Source organism: Procambarus clarkii, chromosome 69 (assembly GCF_040958095.1).
Source record: "Procambarus clarkii isolate CNS0578487 chromosome 69, FALCON_Pclarkii_2.0, whole genome shotgun sequence".
Lineage (NCBI taxonomy): Eukaryota > Metazoa > Arthropoda > Malacostraca > Decapoda > Cambaridae > Procambarus > Procambarus clarkii.
The window spans coordinates 19,453,751-19,472,700 of record NC_091218.1 but is presented as its reverse complement, the minus strand read 5'-3'; the positions used below and the strand labels follow the sequence as shown (position 1 = coordinate 19,472,700).

The 18,950-nt window shown below is 39.0% G+C and overlaps 1 protein-coding gene and 1 long non-coding RNA gene across 2 annotated transcripts in view; one reads left to right on the top strand and one right to left on the bottom strand.

Moving 5' to 3' along the window:
- The window catches only part of Adck1 (aarF domain containing kinase 1), a 29,629-nt gene extending 18,340 nt beyond the window's left edge, over positions 1-11,289 (top strand). The window contains exons 4-11 of the mRNA XM_045765098.2: positions 669-734; positions 1,037-1,174; positions 1,632-1,790; positions 2,227-2,385; positions 2,634-2,894; positions 3,031-3,228; positions 3,861-4,003; positions 4,623-11,289. Coding sequence (XP_045621054.1) covers positions 669-734; positions 1,037-1,174; positions 1,632-1,790; positions 2,227-2,385; positions 2,634-2,894; positions 3,031-3,228; positions 3,861-4,003; positions 4,623-4,848 — 1,350 coding nt within the window. The 3' untranslated portion in view covers positions 4,849-11,289. The remainder of the gene's footprint in view (positions 1-668; positions 735-1,036; positions 1,175-1,631; positions 1,791-2,226; positions 2,386-2,633; positions 2,895-3,030; positions 3,229-3,860; positions 4,004-4,622) is intronic.
- Positions 11,290-12,517: 1,228 nt separating this feature from the next.
- On the bottom strand, positions 12,518-15,081 carry LOC138355749 (uncharacterized). Its single transcript, XR_011224023.1, has 2 exons — positions 14,063-15,081; positions 12,518-13,756 (listed from the first exon to the last, which is right to left on the bottom strand). It is a non-coding gene; the product is annotated as an uncharacterized lncRNA (long non-coding RNA).
- Between the last annotated feature and the right edge of the window lie 3,869 nt (positions 15,082-18,950).

The following is an 18,950-nucleotide window of genomic DNA, read 5'->3' as shown; positions in this document are numbered from 1 at the left end:
TGCTATCTGATGTTTATACTGTGTATGGTGCTGTCATATGTCCATACAGTGTACAGCACTGTCTGATGTTTACACTGTATATAATGCTGTCTGATATTCATACTGTGTATGGTGCTCTCTGATGTTCATACTATGTATGTGCTGTCATATGTCCATACTGTGTACAGCACTGTCTGATGTTCACACTGTATATAATGTTATCTGATATTCATACTGGGCACAGTGCTGGCTGAAGTTCATACTGTGTACAATGTTGTCTGACGTTCATACTGTGAACGGTGCAGTCCCTGGTGGAGCCGTGATAACACACTCACCCAGTGTCTTACAAGGTCTAGGTTCATGTCCTGGCCTCTGTTCTCCCAGCAGTAATTGGGTTCCTGGTCGTTAACCAATTGGTGAGTCGTGTTCAGGGAAAACTAGTGAGGTAAGGCTTACCATGAGCTATGGGAAGGGAAAGCTTTATGCCTGCTAGCAGGAGTCAGAAGTTATCTGCTCCTGTACTCTCAATAAGATTTGGGTCATGTGATCAATACAAGGTAGCTGGCATGAATGATGAATTAGTCTGTTAACACTGTGTGCACATAAAATATTTAAAATATTCATCTGTTTTCTGTTTGTCGTATGTTTGGCATGATTTTTGGGAATTCTGACATTCTTTACTCTTTCAGACTCACAAGCGCTCTGCTGAACGGTTATTAGATTTGTGCTGTTTAAATGGTGGTGCCTTTGTTAAGGTAAGATACAGTACTTCTATTTGATATATGCTAATTGAAATTACATGTAATTTTTTTAAATTTAAATTCTGGTTTTATGTTGACTTATGTACACAAATACTATGGATGAAATTGAAGACGTACGATTGGACTGAAGCCATGTCCCTGACCTACCCCAGGTACTCTCACACTACCAACTGGACCGTGATGGGGAATTCAGGTATGTGGGTTCGATCCTATCAAACAGCCTCAATATTTTTTCATCAGGGTCATGTGATTTCATTGTGCACTATAGATGAATGATGCATTGGAACTCTTGGCAGGTTGGTCAACATCTGGGGTCCCTGGAGTACTTGCTGCCTGGGGAATATGTTAATACCATGAAGGTTCTGCACTCCAGTGCTCCCAAATCTCCACTGGAAGACGTCTACAAGGTTATTGAGGAGGAACTCAATTGTAAGGTTAGTTTGACTTTATTTGCTGCTCTTTCTTTTCTGTGCTTGCTGTCCTAGGCTTTAGTATCACTCTGCCTTTCTCGCCCTCTTGAGAGCACAATTAAATATTTATTTCAACAATTATCGATTATAAATAATATAGATAGTTTGTTTAAAAAAAAGTTGAAAATAAAAATAAAAAATTAAATGTTACTCCCCAACAAATAATAAAAATTACTGAGGATCTTTCTGGACTGTTATTTTTGCTATTTTGACCTTCATGAATAATTTAATTATACTCAATACAGCTGTACTTAATATATTTATACCCAGGAAAGTAAAAATCTGTTTAAATTCTTTGTGGTCAGTAGACAGTACAATAGACTGTAAATGTCTTCATTATTTATGTTGGTGGATTGTTGCAGTAGTAACTCTGCAATAATTCTAATTCATTTGGGTGATTTAATTTTTTTCTTTTCCACAGCCTGAAGAACTATTTTTAGAATTTGACCCCGAGCCTCTTGGTGCGGCATCCCTGGCACAAGTTCACCGAGCCAAGCTCCACAGCGGGCAAGAAGTGGCAGTCAAGGTCCAGCACCCTAGTGTTAAGTCTCACTCCAAAGTTGATATGAAGGGCATGGAGGTCAGTTATCTAACTTGATGTTTATTTAAAACTGGAGTTTTTTATATTATATTAAAGAACTGCTTGTTCAGTATGCTGTGCAGTTATTTCATAATGCATTATGTAACTGGATGTTCAAATAATGACTCTGAATAGTTGAAAAATGATTCTTATAATTTAATGTTATGAGAGTATCAGACAAGGAACACAAATATTTTGTTTAATGTTCTGGAACCCACCAAGGTTTTGTGTCCCATCTTGATCTTCAGTCATGAAATAAATGCATATTTTATTTAAGAATATCATGCATATGGTATCATTTATTTCCATAAGTTTTGCAGTACTGTTTTATCATTTAATGGTTTCAATTTTAAAAATGTTGTTCTTTTGGAGGCAAGTATTCATTTCGTGTGTGACCTCCAAAAGTCATTTATATTATGCATTCTTTACTTTTCAGTTACTTGTGGGCATGGTATCGCGTGTCTTCCCTGAGTTCAGGTTCGAGTGGCTAGTTGAGGAGATGAAGAAAAACTTACCAAAAGAGTTAGCTTTTACACATGAAGCAAAAAATGCTGAAAAAGTGGCTTCACAGTTTACACATTTACCCTGGTTAAAGGTGATGTATTTCTCCTGCTTTGAACATATTACAGAACCTAAAATTTCATTTCATTTAATGCTGGATTTATAAACATCACTGCATATGGCAGGTTGTTCATGAAGATCTCTATGAAAATGCTGTATGGAGTGAGGTTTAGATTTGTTCTATTCTGATGTGAGGTTTGTTATTTATAGAAATGCAAATGGTTGAAAATAATTAAGTTACATATATATATTTCTAATAATATCTATATCTTTTCCTTGTAGATCCCTGCCATTGAATGGAACCTCACAACTGACAGAGTTTTAGTGATGGAGTTTTGTGAAGGAGGACAAGTTAATGACCGCAATTATATGATTGCTCAAGGCATAAATACAAACCAAGTTTCCGAAAGGATTAGTAAACTCTACTCGGAAATGATTTTTGTTAATGGTTATGTTCACTGCGACCCACATCCTGGCAATGTACTTGTTAAAAAGGTTAACAATGAAGCTCAGATTATTCTTCTGGATCATGGTCTCTATACAGTGAGTTCTTTAAACTTCTCTTTAACAACTTTTTCAGTTTTTTCTCCTGTGGTAAATGACATCTTTATCTTACATTAGGTTAACACTCACTGAATAGAATTTAATTTTTTTAGCAGGATTATAATTTTTGTTACAGAATCTAACAACTGACTTCCGAATCACATATAGCAAGTTCTGGCTTAGCATTCTCAATGCAGATCTTGATGAAATTAAACGCAATGGGACCGAGTTGGGTGTTGGTGAATTGTACGGACTGTTTAGTTGTATGGTGACTGGACGATCCTGGAATTCTATTACGAAGGGTATTGACAAAATGGAGAGGACTTCAACAGAAGTAAGTATTGAGCAATATACTGTACTTGTATGACCTATGCACGGTATAATTAAAGTTTTCCTCGAGTTCATTTGGAAGTGAAGCAGCATTTATGTTTATTCTTCAAACTTTCAATAAATTGGTAGAGTTTTTGCCAGCAATAACACATCAGTCTTTATCAGAAGCTCTCACATTTCACTAGCGGTATAATTAAGCAGTGCTTGTGGTATGGGTCTAAGCATTTTGATTTAAATTACTCTTGTATGCCAGTTTTGGAGTGTGAATAATTTTTGTTGTAATATATATGATATATAATATTGAAAATGTAGTAAGGGGAACACATCATTTATCACATACTGTTTACCTTTTGAAATCTATAACTTTTCATTGAATTGGAAATTCACTTCCTCTTCATTATTTTATAGTAAAATGCTTGGTTACTAAATTGTTCACTAACAGAGCATATAGAACAATACCAAAAGGTGTGACACTGCAATAGTTTTTAATCCATGACGCTAAAATCTAACCCTTAACATACAGTGTATATATATTTGATAGTTTTCTGTCAGTAAATGAATATATTTGTTTAGCTGCCGTATAAGTTCTTATACATAGCTGGCACATCACTCGTGTTTACACTGTTACTGTTGCAGCAAAATGAGATCAAGGCTCAGGCTGCCACTTACCTGCCCGAGATTTCTGCTGTGCTGAATCGAGTTCCACGTCAGATGCTTCTCATCTTTAAGACCAATGATTTACTTAGGGGCATTGAATTCTCTCTCAACACTCAGGAAAGGTAGCTCTTTTAAGTTTTTTTCTTCAGTTGTATCTATGGCATTTAACTCTTCGTATCCATCTTTTCAATGAGCTATGAGATCCTTTACATAAGAAGTGGAGTCAGACTCTCTTTACTTTCTTCAACACGTTTATTATTTGTTTAGTATTTACAGTAATCATGTAATTATAATTATATAATAATCCTCATATCTTCAGCCACGTTGTTGTGTCTCATCGTCTGCATGTGTGCCTATCTTAAGTCTTCCTAACCAGTGCTTTCTATGCACCAGCCGCTTTCATTCACTGTTTTTTCTACTCATTTATTTCATGATTGTTTTTTGTATACAGTGGGCATAAAGAAGCTTTAATGCCAAGTAATTATCATATAAGAAATCATTACTGACTAAATTATCAGTTATTTTCTTCCAGTTGCTATTCTGCCATACATTTTGTCTATTATACTAGGTAGACTAATACTTGTAAAGTTTGTAAATTCATGCATAGAAGGTACATTCATAACTGAATTTTTCTGGCACATATTCCATGCTCATTTTATTACCTTTCATGCTTCATTTAATCACTTTTGGATATTTGTATTATTTCCGGTTGATTAATGTATGTCTTTTCTTGTTTTCCAGCATGAAGTCATTCATTACAATGTCACGATGTTGCATAAGATCATTGTTTGCGCACCAACGTACGCTTTGTAACTCAACACTTTGTTCTGTGAGAGTGAGTGTTGCAGAGACTTGGGCACAGTTTAAGATCTCTCTCTATATGTTCTATCTTGTGTGCCTTCGCTCAGACTTGGGTAGATATATTCATAAGAAGTGGATTACTAATAAGAAGGTGGAGACACTGTAAGTTTCCCCTTGAAACTGAAATATATCATCTGTCTGTAGCATCTTGTAAATGTTAATATGAATGTTATTCATAATAATGTCCATCACAATAGTGTAGTAATTTATTAAACTTGTGTATTATATTAATTTTGTATTCACTATTTTGTGTATAAAAATTATGAATTTTATTGTTAAACAAATTTTTGCACTCTTTCAATTTAACATTATAATATATTTCATACACTTCCGATCTTGTCACGCGTGGACTTGTGTGACAAGCCTGATCAACCAGGCTGTGATTCATACGTCAGGCTGCGAGCAGCTGCGTCCAACAGCCTGGTTGACCAGTCCAGCAACGAGGAGGCCTGGTCGACGACCGGGCCGCGGGGACGCTAAGCCCAGAAACACCTCAAGGTAACCTCAAGGGGTGAATGTTGGGCTTCCACTGGCGGCCACTGTGCTGGTACTCTTGTAAAATACTCGCTCATGAATACTTGTTAACATGTGTAACTTGAGTGTGTAAATATAGTACGATAATTATTTGTATATAATTTTTACAATTTGAGACCAATGTATGACTGTTATAAAAGCCCAATAGAATTATATTTTTCATGTTGCTTGAGCATAAGTAATACAGCTTCATGCTCCTTATCTCAGATACATTTGAAATTCTTTTTTAAGTACTGTGATTCTGTCTTTTAACTAAATATATTTTTCTGAATTTCAATAATTATTGAACTGCATCACAGTTTTTGTGCAATAGTTTTATTTCTCATCACATACATAGTTATTTATTTTTGTAAGAAAATTATAGTCGTGTGAGTTTTGTGACATAGTCTACATTGTTTATAATTTTCAAGTGTGGGTAAATTACATCGCGTCCTTTAGTGTGTTACTACTTTCGTGATGCAGCTTCTCTTATATTATTATGAATCAAGCCTACAGTCGTCCACATGTTATAGCAGAACCCTGCAAGTTAATCAGATCAAAATCACGGAGTCAGTTACCGTTGTGTAGATGTATATTTTTATAATACTGTATATTAAATGTATTTAAGATTGTCCAGCTGTTAAATGTATGTTCCAAAGTAAGATAACTGTTGCTTTTAGGGATGTACATATTACTGAAATATCATTAGGGGACATTATAGTGTATTGTGCCTGAATATACTAATATTGTGGGAGGTGTGGTATATGGTTTCTCTTAAAATAAATTCTTGCCTTCATATAATAATGCTGTACAGTGTGACTGGTTATCTGAACCAATTTGTACCTCTAGGTATTTTGACAACTGAAAAAAGATTGTGGTGGGTGCTAAGGCAGCTCTCAAAGTGAATGCTTGAAACTTTTACCAGCTTTTTAATTCTTTGCATTAGTAAGCGTTCTATTAATAAATCTTCCAGTATATTGATGGGTAGATAACACAGCATAGGTTTATTTGGCCAAGAAAATAAGGAAAACATTACCTAGCAGACAACATTTTGCAATCATCACACACTCCCTCCCTTATTAAGTAGGATATAAAGTTTTTTATTGCTCCAGGTATTAGAAAATCTTTAATTATTGCTTTATTTTTTATTCAATAATGGGGATTGGTTTATTTTGCTGAAATACTGTATTGGCAAGAGGCTGGGTGAGGCAGGTAGCCATTACTCAAGTCAACTAGCCCTTGAACACATTTGATACAAATTTGTATACATGGCACTTACATGTTATTTATTGCTATATTGCTACATAGTTGTCCTGGCTTTGTGCCTTCTTGTGATAATTACTGATGATTCTCATGTTAATAAACATTCCCTTTTTTCACCTTAACTTTATTTATGGGTAGATAGCATGGATAGGCTTCCTTAGCCAAGACAATTATGTAAACATTACCTGTAGAGTTCCTGTCAAAAACCTTTATATTGTTTATTTCTCATACTGTATTTATGAAAAGATGGCATGAATGGATTAATTATATGAGTGGGGAATATTGGTCAGAAGTAACGGCTATATTCAGCTCAGTAACAGCTCATCCCCCCACCTATGGCCTGATTCATTCCACTGCCAGTCCTCATTTTTTAAAAATACTGCATATTGGACCAAAAATGTTATGTTTTACCTGAAAGCCACCAACACTAGTGGCCTCGATGAGGACAGGAAGCTGGTGGCTTATCGAAGGTCCTTTTCCTCCTCACTCCTGCTCCATCTCTGTCTTCACAGATGGGTCCAAGTCTGCTGACAGTGTAGGCTACTCTGTTGTGTTTCCTGACTGCAACTATATGTGTCACCTACCTCCAGAGACTAGCGTCTTCATGGCTGAACTTCATACAATTTTGTTTGCTCTTCATCAACTGCTTTCTCACCATAGTTCTTCCTTTTTTGTTGTAGTTGACTGTCGTAGTGCCCCCTCATGGCTCTGGAGTACTTTAATCCTGTCCATCCTGTGGCCGTCGAAATTCAATTTTGGCTGTTTCTTATCCCCAGCAGATTTAAGACAATCGAGTTTTGCTGGGTTCCCAGCCATATTGGTGTATTCACTTATTTGTATTCACCTAGTTGTACTTGTGGGGGTTGAGCTCTGCTCTTTCGGCCCACCTCACAACTGTCAATCAATCAACTGTTACTAACTACTATTTTTTTTTCCCACACACACTCCCCACCCCCAGGAAGTAGCCCGTAACAGCTGTCTAACTCCCAGGTACCTATTTACTGGTAGGTAACAGGGTGAAAGAAACTCTGTCCATTGTCTCTGCTGGCGCTGGGAATCGAACATGGGCCACAGGATTACGAGTCTTCGCACTGTCCACTCAACTAGCAAACCCCAAAGATGTGATCTTAAATGAACGTGCGGACGCTGCCGCTAAGGAAGCTATCCGCGCCTGTCTCATAAGGTATTCCTTATTCCGACTTCTACCCAGTTATTCATTCCTCAATCCTTGCCCGTTGGCAGGGTCATTGGTCTTCTGTTACTGGTAAAAAGCTGCATGCTCTTAAGGGTAGTGTGTTCCCATGGCCTTCCTCGTACCACCGTAACCGGCGGTGGGAAACAGCTCTGGTGAGGTTACGTATTGGTCATACCTGCTTAACTCAGGCAGTTAATGGAGTGCCGCCCTTCTCCTTACTGTCCGAATTGCACTGTCCCTCTTACGGTAGTGCATATCCTTGTTGAGTGTCCAGACTTCCAGGATGTGCGTGCATCTTGCTTCCCAACTGTCCCTCGCGGTCACCTGCCCCTCAATAGTATCCTTAGTGAATCGGATACCTTTGATGTTGTTTGCCTTATGTGCTTTTGTTCTCATATTGGGATCCTTAACGATATTTAGCACCTTTTGAATGCCCCACATTTTTTATGGTGCTACATAGCCTCCCTGGCTTGGTGCCTTCTATTGATAATTACAGTACTTATGTACTTGTCGAAGGTCCCCCCACTTGCCTAGATATGTATACCAGCTAAAAGATGATTTATGATTCTCATGTTAAAAGGCATTCTATTCCTATAATCTTTCATATTGTTCAGGTTGGTATTGTATTATATGGTCAGAAACAGATGCAAACAGGCAGCAGTGAATGAGTGAGGGTGGGTGAATGCCACTGACATGCCTGTGCAATTTTAATGTCACTGTCTGCTACTCATGCAGTCATACACAATTTTTTTCATATTACAGTATGTACTGTACTATAAATGCTTACAGTATCGGATAATAAAAGGAGAGGAGAGAGGGAGGGAGGGAGGGAATTATCAGAGGAAAATGCTAAGCCATTACGACTATATTAACATATTTGATGACCAAACCACAACTCAGAAGATGGAGAAGCGACGACATTTCTGTCCATCCTGCACCATTATCAGGTTGCATAATAATGACACACAACTTGAAAATGGTCCAGGACAGACAGAATCTTCGTTGTTTCCCCATCTTCTGAGTTGTGGTTTGGTCATCATTTCTTCAGCCACGTTACTGTGACTCATTATCTTCTGACAAATTTCACTATATAGTGAGATAGCTTGGATGGGCTTATTTTGTTAGGTTAGATATAGATATTTGTGCTATTTTTTTCCCAGGTGGCCTTCCTGGTTAATGGCGGTGGATGCCTATTAACCAAACATCCATCTGGATAATGGGAATCTGGAACCAAGTATTTCTATGATCAGATAATCCAAGGATCTGGAAAAGGAAATTCCAGATAAAGGGAAATACACTGTACTTTGTATATGCATACAGTACTTTCCAATTTTCTGTTGTATTGACTGATACAACAGAATATTATCGAGAATTCAGATACTCTACTTACATAAGCTATGTTTTCAGCTTATCCTTTATTTATTTATCTAAATATAGTGAGTGGTAAGCACAGTCAATTGGTCCTGGAATCAGTTTCTGGGCAAGGCGAGATGTTTATTCACATTTCCTTAAATTTAATCCCCCTTTACTATACCATTTTACCTTGCCTGCAATTGCTTTCTTTTTAACATGCATTCTATATTATCATCTTGTATATTAGGATGGCTCATTACAGCTGCAAATCACTCGTTGAAAAATTCATGCAATCATACCTTGTAAATTAGTTTGGTCCATGTTGGTTTAAGCACACATTGTTAGGGGCATAATGCACAGATAAACTAAGTGAATATAAAGAGTTGAGGCACAGCAGCTAATAGTTAGATATTGAACTATACAGTGGCTGTGTTGGCAAAGACTGTCTAAACCATGATGGATATACTGTACACATTGTAGTGAAATAGATGTAGGGTAGTAGTAGTAGGTGGTAGGGTTACCTAGCAGTAAAATAGGTACCTGGGTGTTAGTCAGCTGTCACGGGTTGCTTCCTGGGGGTGGAGGCCTGGTCGAGGACCGGGCCGCGGGGACACTAAAGCCCCGAAATCATCTCAAGATAACCTCAAGATAAGATAGTATTATTTAGGTTCTGTAACACTGGTCAGCACAGCTAGTTCATAACCCGAAGGTCCCAAGTTCAATTCCCATGCAGGATGGAGTCGTTCGAGCATGTGTCCCTTCACCTGATGATTCAGTTCACCTAACAGTACCTAGAACTCCAGAATTTAGGTAACTGGTGTGTGCTGCATCATGGGAAAAGGTTTGGTGTTATTATAGGGAGACCTAGATAAACCTAACAATGTTCCTGTCCTGATGATGACAAATCATTTTACTTAGTTACTTACTTAGTAAGTACTTAGTTACGTCTTTGGTGGTAACCAGTGATACACTCCTTGGCCCCATTTTTGTTACCATCAAGTACAACATCAATAACAAATCAGTGACAAATATTTATTCATAAACAAATTGGTAAAAACAAAGTGTAACTGATGTTCAATGACCTACATTCCTTGTTTTCTTTTTACAAGAAATAAAAAAAAGGCTAAACTGTACTGTATGATAAATACAGGTAAATAAGTTTCAGTAATCGGTGTACATAAACATATATTTTGTGGAAAAACATTATTGACGCCTTAGTGTTTAATAAGGTGAGTAACCATTTATGGGAGTGCTTTAACTTAGCTACCTAAGTCAATTCTAACCTATCCTAAAAATTATAGTATAGTATTTATACTGTAGCAATTATTGGCAAATGTACAAAACTGAATTATTGTACCCCAAAAAATTTCACATTTTGTACCGTTGGAATACTCCAAGGGAAAGGGAACTGTTAGGAGAAAGTGCTAAGCCACTAGGACTATAGCACTTTGGAGGGATCGGGATCAGGATTTGGGATGGGACGGGGGAAAGGAATGGTGCCCAATCACATGGACGGTCGGGAATTGAATGCCGACCTGCATGAAGCCAGACCGTCGCTGGATGGTATGGCGATGGTTTCGCTTTTTGGCTTTTCCATTTGGAATACAGTACTCCAAATGGAAAGCCGAAAAGCATAATGGTAACTATACAACCTAACTGATCTTAGGTGTAAATAAGCAACTCTAGGACTAATTAAGTACTGCACATCTATTTGCTATATTAGGCGTAGGAAAGTTTAGGTTGTTGCCGTCTTTCTCATGCTCTACAAAATTGGTAGTACAAAACTTTTTTTTCTTTTTGGGTGCAACAGTATATTTTAGCATGTTTGACCAATAATTCCTATAAGTACTAAAATTTTTGGATGACAGGCTGGTGAATTCCAACCCAGTACAATATGTGTATATTAATTGGTACCAAGTTTGTTCTATGTTAAGTATAACTAATGTAATCTTGCCATTGATATTTACTTTTGAACATTTAGTGTAAAATTTTCCATTATATGATTTTCAGGGGATTTATTTATTTTGATATTGACATTGAATGGGTATTAGTGTTTAATACATACAGTAGTTTTTATTGAAATGAAACTTGCATATAAACTGCTCAACAGAAGCCTAGAAATAGAATACTACTGATGTGTGATAGTATGGCTAATATTTAATATTCACAAATAAACGAGTATTGTTGAGATGTCATATATTTTATTAAAATATTTTATTGAAATAGTGTTTACTTTCTTTATGGGCTTCAAAAGTTTACTTGTTATCTGACAATTGCTTAAAGAAAACTAGGGCTCCAGAGTGCTCCAGAATGACCAAGTAGCTTTAGTCAGATAATAACTCAGGTTCCTAAGATCTCAAAATGTACTTCTAGTGTCAGTTTCTAAAATATTAGCTAAACAGTTAACAAGATTTTTTTTGTTTGGGTTAAACTGGAATGACCATTTGTATTGACTTGGCCTGACACTGACCTAGAAAGAACCTCGAGTATCTTAAGCAACACCTACAACATATGCCAGGCTTTGTGCATTTTTATGCAATAGCGATTAGGAAAAAAAAAACATAATGTCCCCACAACAATGTGCCTTTTCCTTTCTCTGGTCAATATGCTCTAAAATCATATCAGCATCTTCATGTAGTGAGTGCTATATAGTACTGAAATAATAATGCTGGTTGTTGTGTTGATTTAGGGGCGACGACGATCGTGGGATCGGAATAATGCTGGTTTAGCACCTTATCAGTAAGTAATTAACAGATGTAGAATAAAATCACATCATTCTTTACCTTAACAAAATTAAGTTGAAAACATTTCTCCCCAGTACAGATTGCAAATCCTCTCTATAGGATTTGCAATACTTTCGTGTTTTGGTGTTATTTCCAATGACCTAGTTGATATTCCTGCTAAAGAAACCTTTTGTACTTATCCCATCTCTCAGATGAGAAGTCCTTATTCAGATTTTTACCCTTTTCATTTATAATATGATGCATAATATGTTAGATTGATAAAATTGTCTTTCTGCTCTCTTAGACCCTCTTGAATATTGTTTAACTAGGACAGTGCTATATTAGATATAACAATCCACACTTGCCCTTTCTTTTGATAATTACTTCTCATTCTAATATTGCTTGTGACATGGAGCAGTTGATATTTAACTCGATGATGATAAGTTATGAGTGGATGACCAAAACTGCATAAAAGTCATGTTGCTTAAGTATATCCACTAATTAAATTTTATTCAAAACCTTTGTGTATTTGCAGTTACTGTACACCTGAAAAATATGTTAGCAGACACACAACACTGCTCTTGTGCCAGGTAAGTTACGGGCTCACCAAAGCCCATGCTACTTGGAACTTGTTCCAAGTAGCTGAATCTATAACAACAACTACTGTACAACAAAATATGTCAGTGATGAATTATATTTAAATTCAAAGAATTGAAAAGAAATGGTAATTCTGAGCAATTACTTTTATTTAAGTGGTGCTGAATAATCTTAAGGTTACAGCATGGACTTTGGTCTAAATGGTCAATGATGATAATACCGTAATAAAAATTTGTGTAAGATACTAATTTGAGTGGAATATAATTAATATTGCCCCAAAAAGATGTCAAACTTGGTAGTTGTACATATGTTCTTGAGGTACTAGATGTATAGATTAATGGTTGCCATGGTAACAGTGTATGATGTTTCCAACAGTTGAGCACATCAGTCTAATACAACACTCGTGCATTAATAAATCACATTGGATTTGGAATACAAGATATTTTAGTCTATTCATGTACACAATGGTAAGGTTACTCGAATTCAAACTTACTTATAATGTTTCTCTAATAAATTTATATTCTATATAAAATATATGGTCATATATTTAATTATATTGATTTGGATTTTAGTAAGCAGTAACCTGCTATTTTTGTCTCTAACCACTTGGACTGGATGGTAGAGCGATGGTCTGGCTTCATGCAGGACCTAGGCTCAGCTATCCCTATGGTACTATAATAACGTTCACTGTACTGTAGTGTAATTTACTCACTACACATAACATTGTTAATTGTACAACGTCGTGATGCTACTCGGTGACAAAATACACGAATCTTAGCATAATATCAGTTGTACACGACATGATGCCGAGATCCATGAACCTCGTCACTCTATCCTCAGATTGCTACCGTTGTGTTATCTTGATGGAGCTGTGCCTTCTAGTTGGTGAGCTGCAGTGTAGTCTACCATCCAGCTGTCGAGCTGCGGTGTAGTCTTATCCTCCAGTTGCTGGGCTGCAGTTTAGCGGACCTTCCAGTTGCTGGGCTGCAGTTCAGCGGACCTTCCAGTTGCTGGGCTGCAGTTCAGCGGACCTTCCAGTTGCTGGGCTGCAGTTCAGCGGACCTTCCAGTTGCTGGGCTGCAGTGCAGTGGTCCTTCCAGGTGTTGGGCTGCGATGTTAGTTGGCCATCCAGGTGTTGGGCTGCGATGTTAGTTGGCCATCCAGGTGTTGGGCTGCAGTAACAGTCGACCTTCTAGTAGTCGGGCTGCAGCGCATTCATCTTTCCAGTTGTTGGACTACAGTGCTATATAACTATACTGGATTAGCATTTCATTTTGAAAATGACTTTCCAGCAGAGGAAGATGTTGCCGGTGGAAGACATGTTGCCATATGGAAGACGGTGGCGTGCATCATCGGTGGTATGACACTAGCTGTGGAGCAGAAAAGAAAACCCTGAGGGGAATATATGGAGTGGACAAAGGAAACCTATTTATATTACATGGAGGTAAGACAAAAATATCAGTGGAAGCTGGGCACGTAATTGGGTCCTGAATTTACAATGACGGGGCCACGACGTGGACAGGAAGCCGGTGCTTGTCAAAGGTCTTCCCCATTCTTTCGGAGAATTTTGCTCCAAGAGGAGTAATGTCTTGGCATTTACCGCTTTGGTGGGAGGGGCAGTTCCCTGGATTTATAACCCTATAAGGTGAAAAAACATACCCCCTGTCTTTTCATACCTTTCTACCCCGTCTCCTGTTTTCTGTTCTACATTATGTCTTGTTGGACATAAGGCAGGAGATGTAAGGAAGTTCTCGTCGCCTGTACGTGTGGTCGACAAGTGGAATGCATTGAAGGAAAAGGTTGTTGAAGCCATTTCCATCCACAACTTTACCAAAAACAAATGACGAGAGCGTTAATGTTGAGAGAGGCAATTAGTGCGCCAGATGTAAACGTCTAGGAGGCGGGGCAGAGCTAGGAAGACCTCGCTCCCCCCGTAGTCACTCACAGGCAAGCACACGACCTCTGCAAGACGACCTGCACTCTGCAAGACAACCTGCACTCTGCACTCGACGACCTGTACACTGCATGACGACCTGCACTCTGCACTCGACGACCTGTACACTGCACGATCTCTGCATGAAGACTTGCACTCTGCACGACCTCTGCATGACGACCTGCACTCTGCACAAGCAAGCAGTCACAACTGGAATGATAGTGGTGAGCGACGGTACACGGGAGGAGTGAGGCAGAGGGGCGGGAGTGTTGAGGAGAGAGGGGGGGGGGGTGAGTGAGTAGTTGGGGGGGGGGAGGAAGGGAGTGTAGAGTGAGGGAGATATGAGGAGGAGTGCAAGGTGAGGGGGAAGTGAGGGGAGGGGGTAATTGAAGGGAAGGGATGCAGGAAGAGATGGGAGGGGGAGGGGACCGTAAGAGAGGGGGGGGGGGAAGGGGAAGAAAGAGAAGGGAGGGGTGGTAGAGGGAGGGAGGGAGGGGGGAAGAGTGCTCTACAGCCGTTGCAATATGTGCTGAGATCAGCAGCTACAGTCTGTAAATATTACCACGTCATACCACCACTACTACCACCACTGCCACACTACCACCATCACCACACTACCACCATCACCACACTACCACCACCACCACACTACCACCATCACCACACTACCACCACTACCACACTACCACCATCACCACACTACCACCATCACCACACTACCACCACCACACTACCACCATCACCACACTACCACCACCACTACACTACCACCATCACCACACTACCACCATCACCACTATATATATATATATATATATATATATATATATATATATATATATATATATATATATATATCATTATATATCACCATTACTGGCACACCATCACTACCACCACACCATTAGTGCTGCCACACCAGTACCACATCTACACCATCACTACCAACATCCTACCACTATCATCACATCACTACCACCACACCACCACTATCACAACACTGTAACTCATAAGTATTGTTTGGAGCACGGGCTGTTTATACAACCCGTCCTCCAAACGAAGACCCAAAGTCCATTCCATGCACCCGCCAAACCCCCTGTTTATGAATGAAAAACGGTTTACACACGACTCACAACTGATGACGTTCGAACACTTCCGGAACAAGTGCTTCACTGACGAATTTTGTTCGATCCTCAACGCTGTAAATGCTTCACCCACGTACTACAAATACAAATAATCGCCAACAGAACCTAAACATCTAACCTAACCTAACCTATGTCTATATATGCACAATATCCTAATATATTATAGTATTAATTTATGTTTGAGAAAATTCCCGTTTTGAATGAACAGCATGTTAAAATTCATGAATGCGTCTGTGGGGTCGACCGCTGGATGTAATAGACTTGAGTCGAGAACGGGTTGCAGTTGTGAGTCGTTGTAAATCGTTTTTCATTCATAAACAGGGGGTTTGGCGGGTGCATGGAATGGACGTTGACTTTGGTTTATGAGGACTGGCTGCCACTACCACCACACTACCACTACCAACACACCAAAGAAGTTTCTTTTTATAAGGAGATTGTGTACATGCTGCCCCTGCTCACCACACGGGCTCACCATAGCCTGTGCTACATGGAAATTGTGTTCCGTGTAGCTGAATCTCAAACAACAACAAACAACATACAACCATGTCCACTCACAGGATGAGTATGTCCACTCACACGATAACGCCACCTAAAAACTCGTCTTTCGAGCTGTCAAATCTCTGTACTCTCATAAACCCAATGTACCTTCTTCTATATAAATAAATAAGCAATTAAGTAATTACTAGCCGCCACCGCTAGAGAGAGAGAGAGAGAGAGAGAGAGAGAGAGAGAGAGAGAGAGAGAGAGAGAGAGAGAGAGAGAGAGAGAGAGAGAGAGAGAGAGAAAGAGAGAGAGAGAGAGAGAGAGAGAGAGAGAGAGAGAGAGAGAGAGAGGGTATAACTATAAAGATAGGCTGCACAGGACAAGGCTCAGCACCTCAGGACTCAGACCCCCCCCCCCCCCACACACACACAGGATGTGCTGACACCAGGAACACTGAGATATACACCATAACCACCCATCATATTGTCGGGGGGGGGGAAAGGGGGTGCTGCTGATGCTTGCCTGTGGGAGGGGGGGGGGGGGAAGGGGTGTTGCGGACGAAAGGGAGAGAAGGGAGGGGAATGGAAGAGGAGGGAGGGGAACGGAGAGAAGGGTGTAGTTGGCTGAAAATTTGTTTTTGTTTCACTCAGCAAAGTTTTGATTTGCTGTTCATTGTGACGCTTCGTGTTTCACCACCTTCGACACCACCTCTCCACACTGCTCAATGTCCACTCCTCCACACTACTCTTCCACAGCATCTCCACACTACTCTTCCACAGCATCTCCACACTACTCTTCCACAGCATCTCCACACTACTCTTCCACAGCATCTCCACACTACTCTTCCACAGCATCTCCACACTACTCTTCCACAGCATCTCCACACTACTCTTCCACAGCATCTGGAGACGCTGTGGAAGAGCAGCAATATCTCACACTCCATCACTCTACCCCCATACTTATGCTGTATTTGAATTTTGAATTTTTGAGTTTATATAGTCGTAATGGTTTTGCGCTTTCATCTGATATTGTCGAACTTCTCCCCACTAACCGGAAAACATTTAGCTAAACTAATCTAATACTCTATTCTAGACACATGCATGTGCAAGAAAGAGACTGCAGGAATAACAAAGCAACAGCAAGCAGAGGGAGGGTCAAGCATGATTACCTCAGAGTGAGAGGAGAAGCAGAGAGGAAATTTGATAAATGACACAACAAGGGCTCAATACAAGCTGTACCACAATCACATCAAGAAGAAAGTAGTAAGGAAACATAATGAAATGAGAATAGGTAAGGGACACATTTACAAAGAATGAAAGAGGCATGCAGATCTCGGCAAGAGATTCCAAGAAGTCCTCACGAAATAGCAAGAAAAAGATCGTGAACTGGAAGGCAGCGCAAAAGGACCTTAGGATTCCCAGATAATCGTTTATTTAGTTTATTATTTACATAGCATAATATTGCTTACTGAATTCGTTCATTTAGGTGTATTAATAACTACAGTAGAAATTATTATAGTATAAAACGATTTATATAAAATTTCTTAATGCAGTCTTAATAAGCTTGCATTGTGCAAAAATATATTGCACCTTAATACATTATTTAGTGACATAAGCACTTGTCACCAGTCCTTACTTCCCTGATTAATTATAAGTAAAATAGAATACTTTAAGCTCGAGAATACTTTGAGCGAGTTGCGCATGTGTATTGCAGCCAGGGGAAAGGAAGGTGACGCCACTCATGTGGACGACGCCATATATTAGCGGCGTGTTACCAACGTGCTTTTCAGGCACCACTCCTGTGCCAGGTAAGTCCACTACGGGCTCACCATAGCCCGTGCTACTTGGAACTTGTTCCGAGTAGCTGAATCTATAACAACAACCAACGTGCCAGAGAGAAGCGCCATTGCAAGGAACATGTGTAGTATCTTTAATTTTCGCTCCTACAACCACGAGAGCGGTGCCACGTTAATTTCGGCATATGACCGCATTCTCCAAGGAATTAATCAATTCTCCAGCCTATAATTGACGTCTTATCACGGCAGCTGAAGACGAGGGACCTGGAATCGTTCTTACATCAACGGACACTTGGCCCGGCAACTATTAATAACCTTTCTTATAACACTGTGATGACGTGTTATATTTTAGGATAGATGTCGTTAGGCTGAGACATTACAACAAAACTCCAGTACGTCTCCTCTAGCAATATTTATTTCTAGCAATTTATTGGAATATATTATATTAATGTTTGCAGAAGAATTCTACAGTGATAGATATTTTAGGGAGAATTCCGTATGTATCTGTAGTTAGTTACGTAGAAGAGTTCTACATTGTAATTGCCTTTCAGGTCCCGGGTCCACGTCAGCCGAGGTGCTAGGCTTCCCTACCTTCACGCGCAACAATATTCAATACGTCCTCAGTGGAGTGTGACAACCGATTTCATCTCACTTAATTTCACAGCTAAGCTGTTAATTGTTATTGTAGAGATACTAACCAATATAGATACTTTAATGGTCTAATAAGATCAATATTACTAACCCTTTATTTTAGTAATATTATTCTATATTATTGTAGTATCCTGAGGCACATTCGCCTCTAATTACTATTACCTAATTCATATTCAATTTAATTTACTAACATCATTAATGAACTGGTGACGAACCACATTGATTCCTAGATATATATATATATGAACTTCTAGAAATACCCCCCCCCCCCCAATGTTGATATTTGAGGCTGTTAACTTTAATCAGTTAATAATACAGTCCATTCATTCTCTTTAAGTGATTGTTAAATAGTTTTAACATACATAGGCACTGGTTGTATCGTGTCATATAATCACTTTTATTTGTTTTCCCTCTTTTCTCAAAAGTGGGTGGTCCTTAGATTATATTAATTTGCATAATTAAATAATTCCATATTTGAGTCAAAACCCCAGATACCCAACAGGACATGTCTTCCCCGGACTGATCTGGGTCGTCTCTGAGAATAGCACTAATTAAGT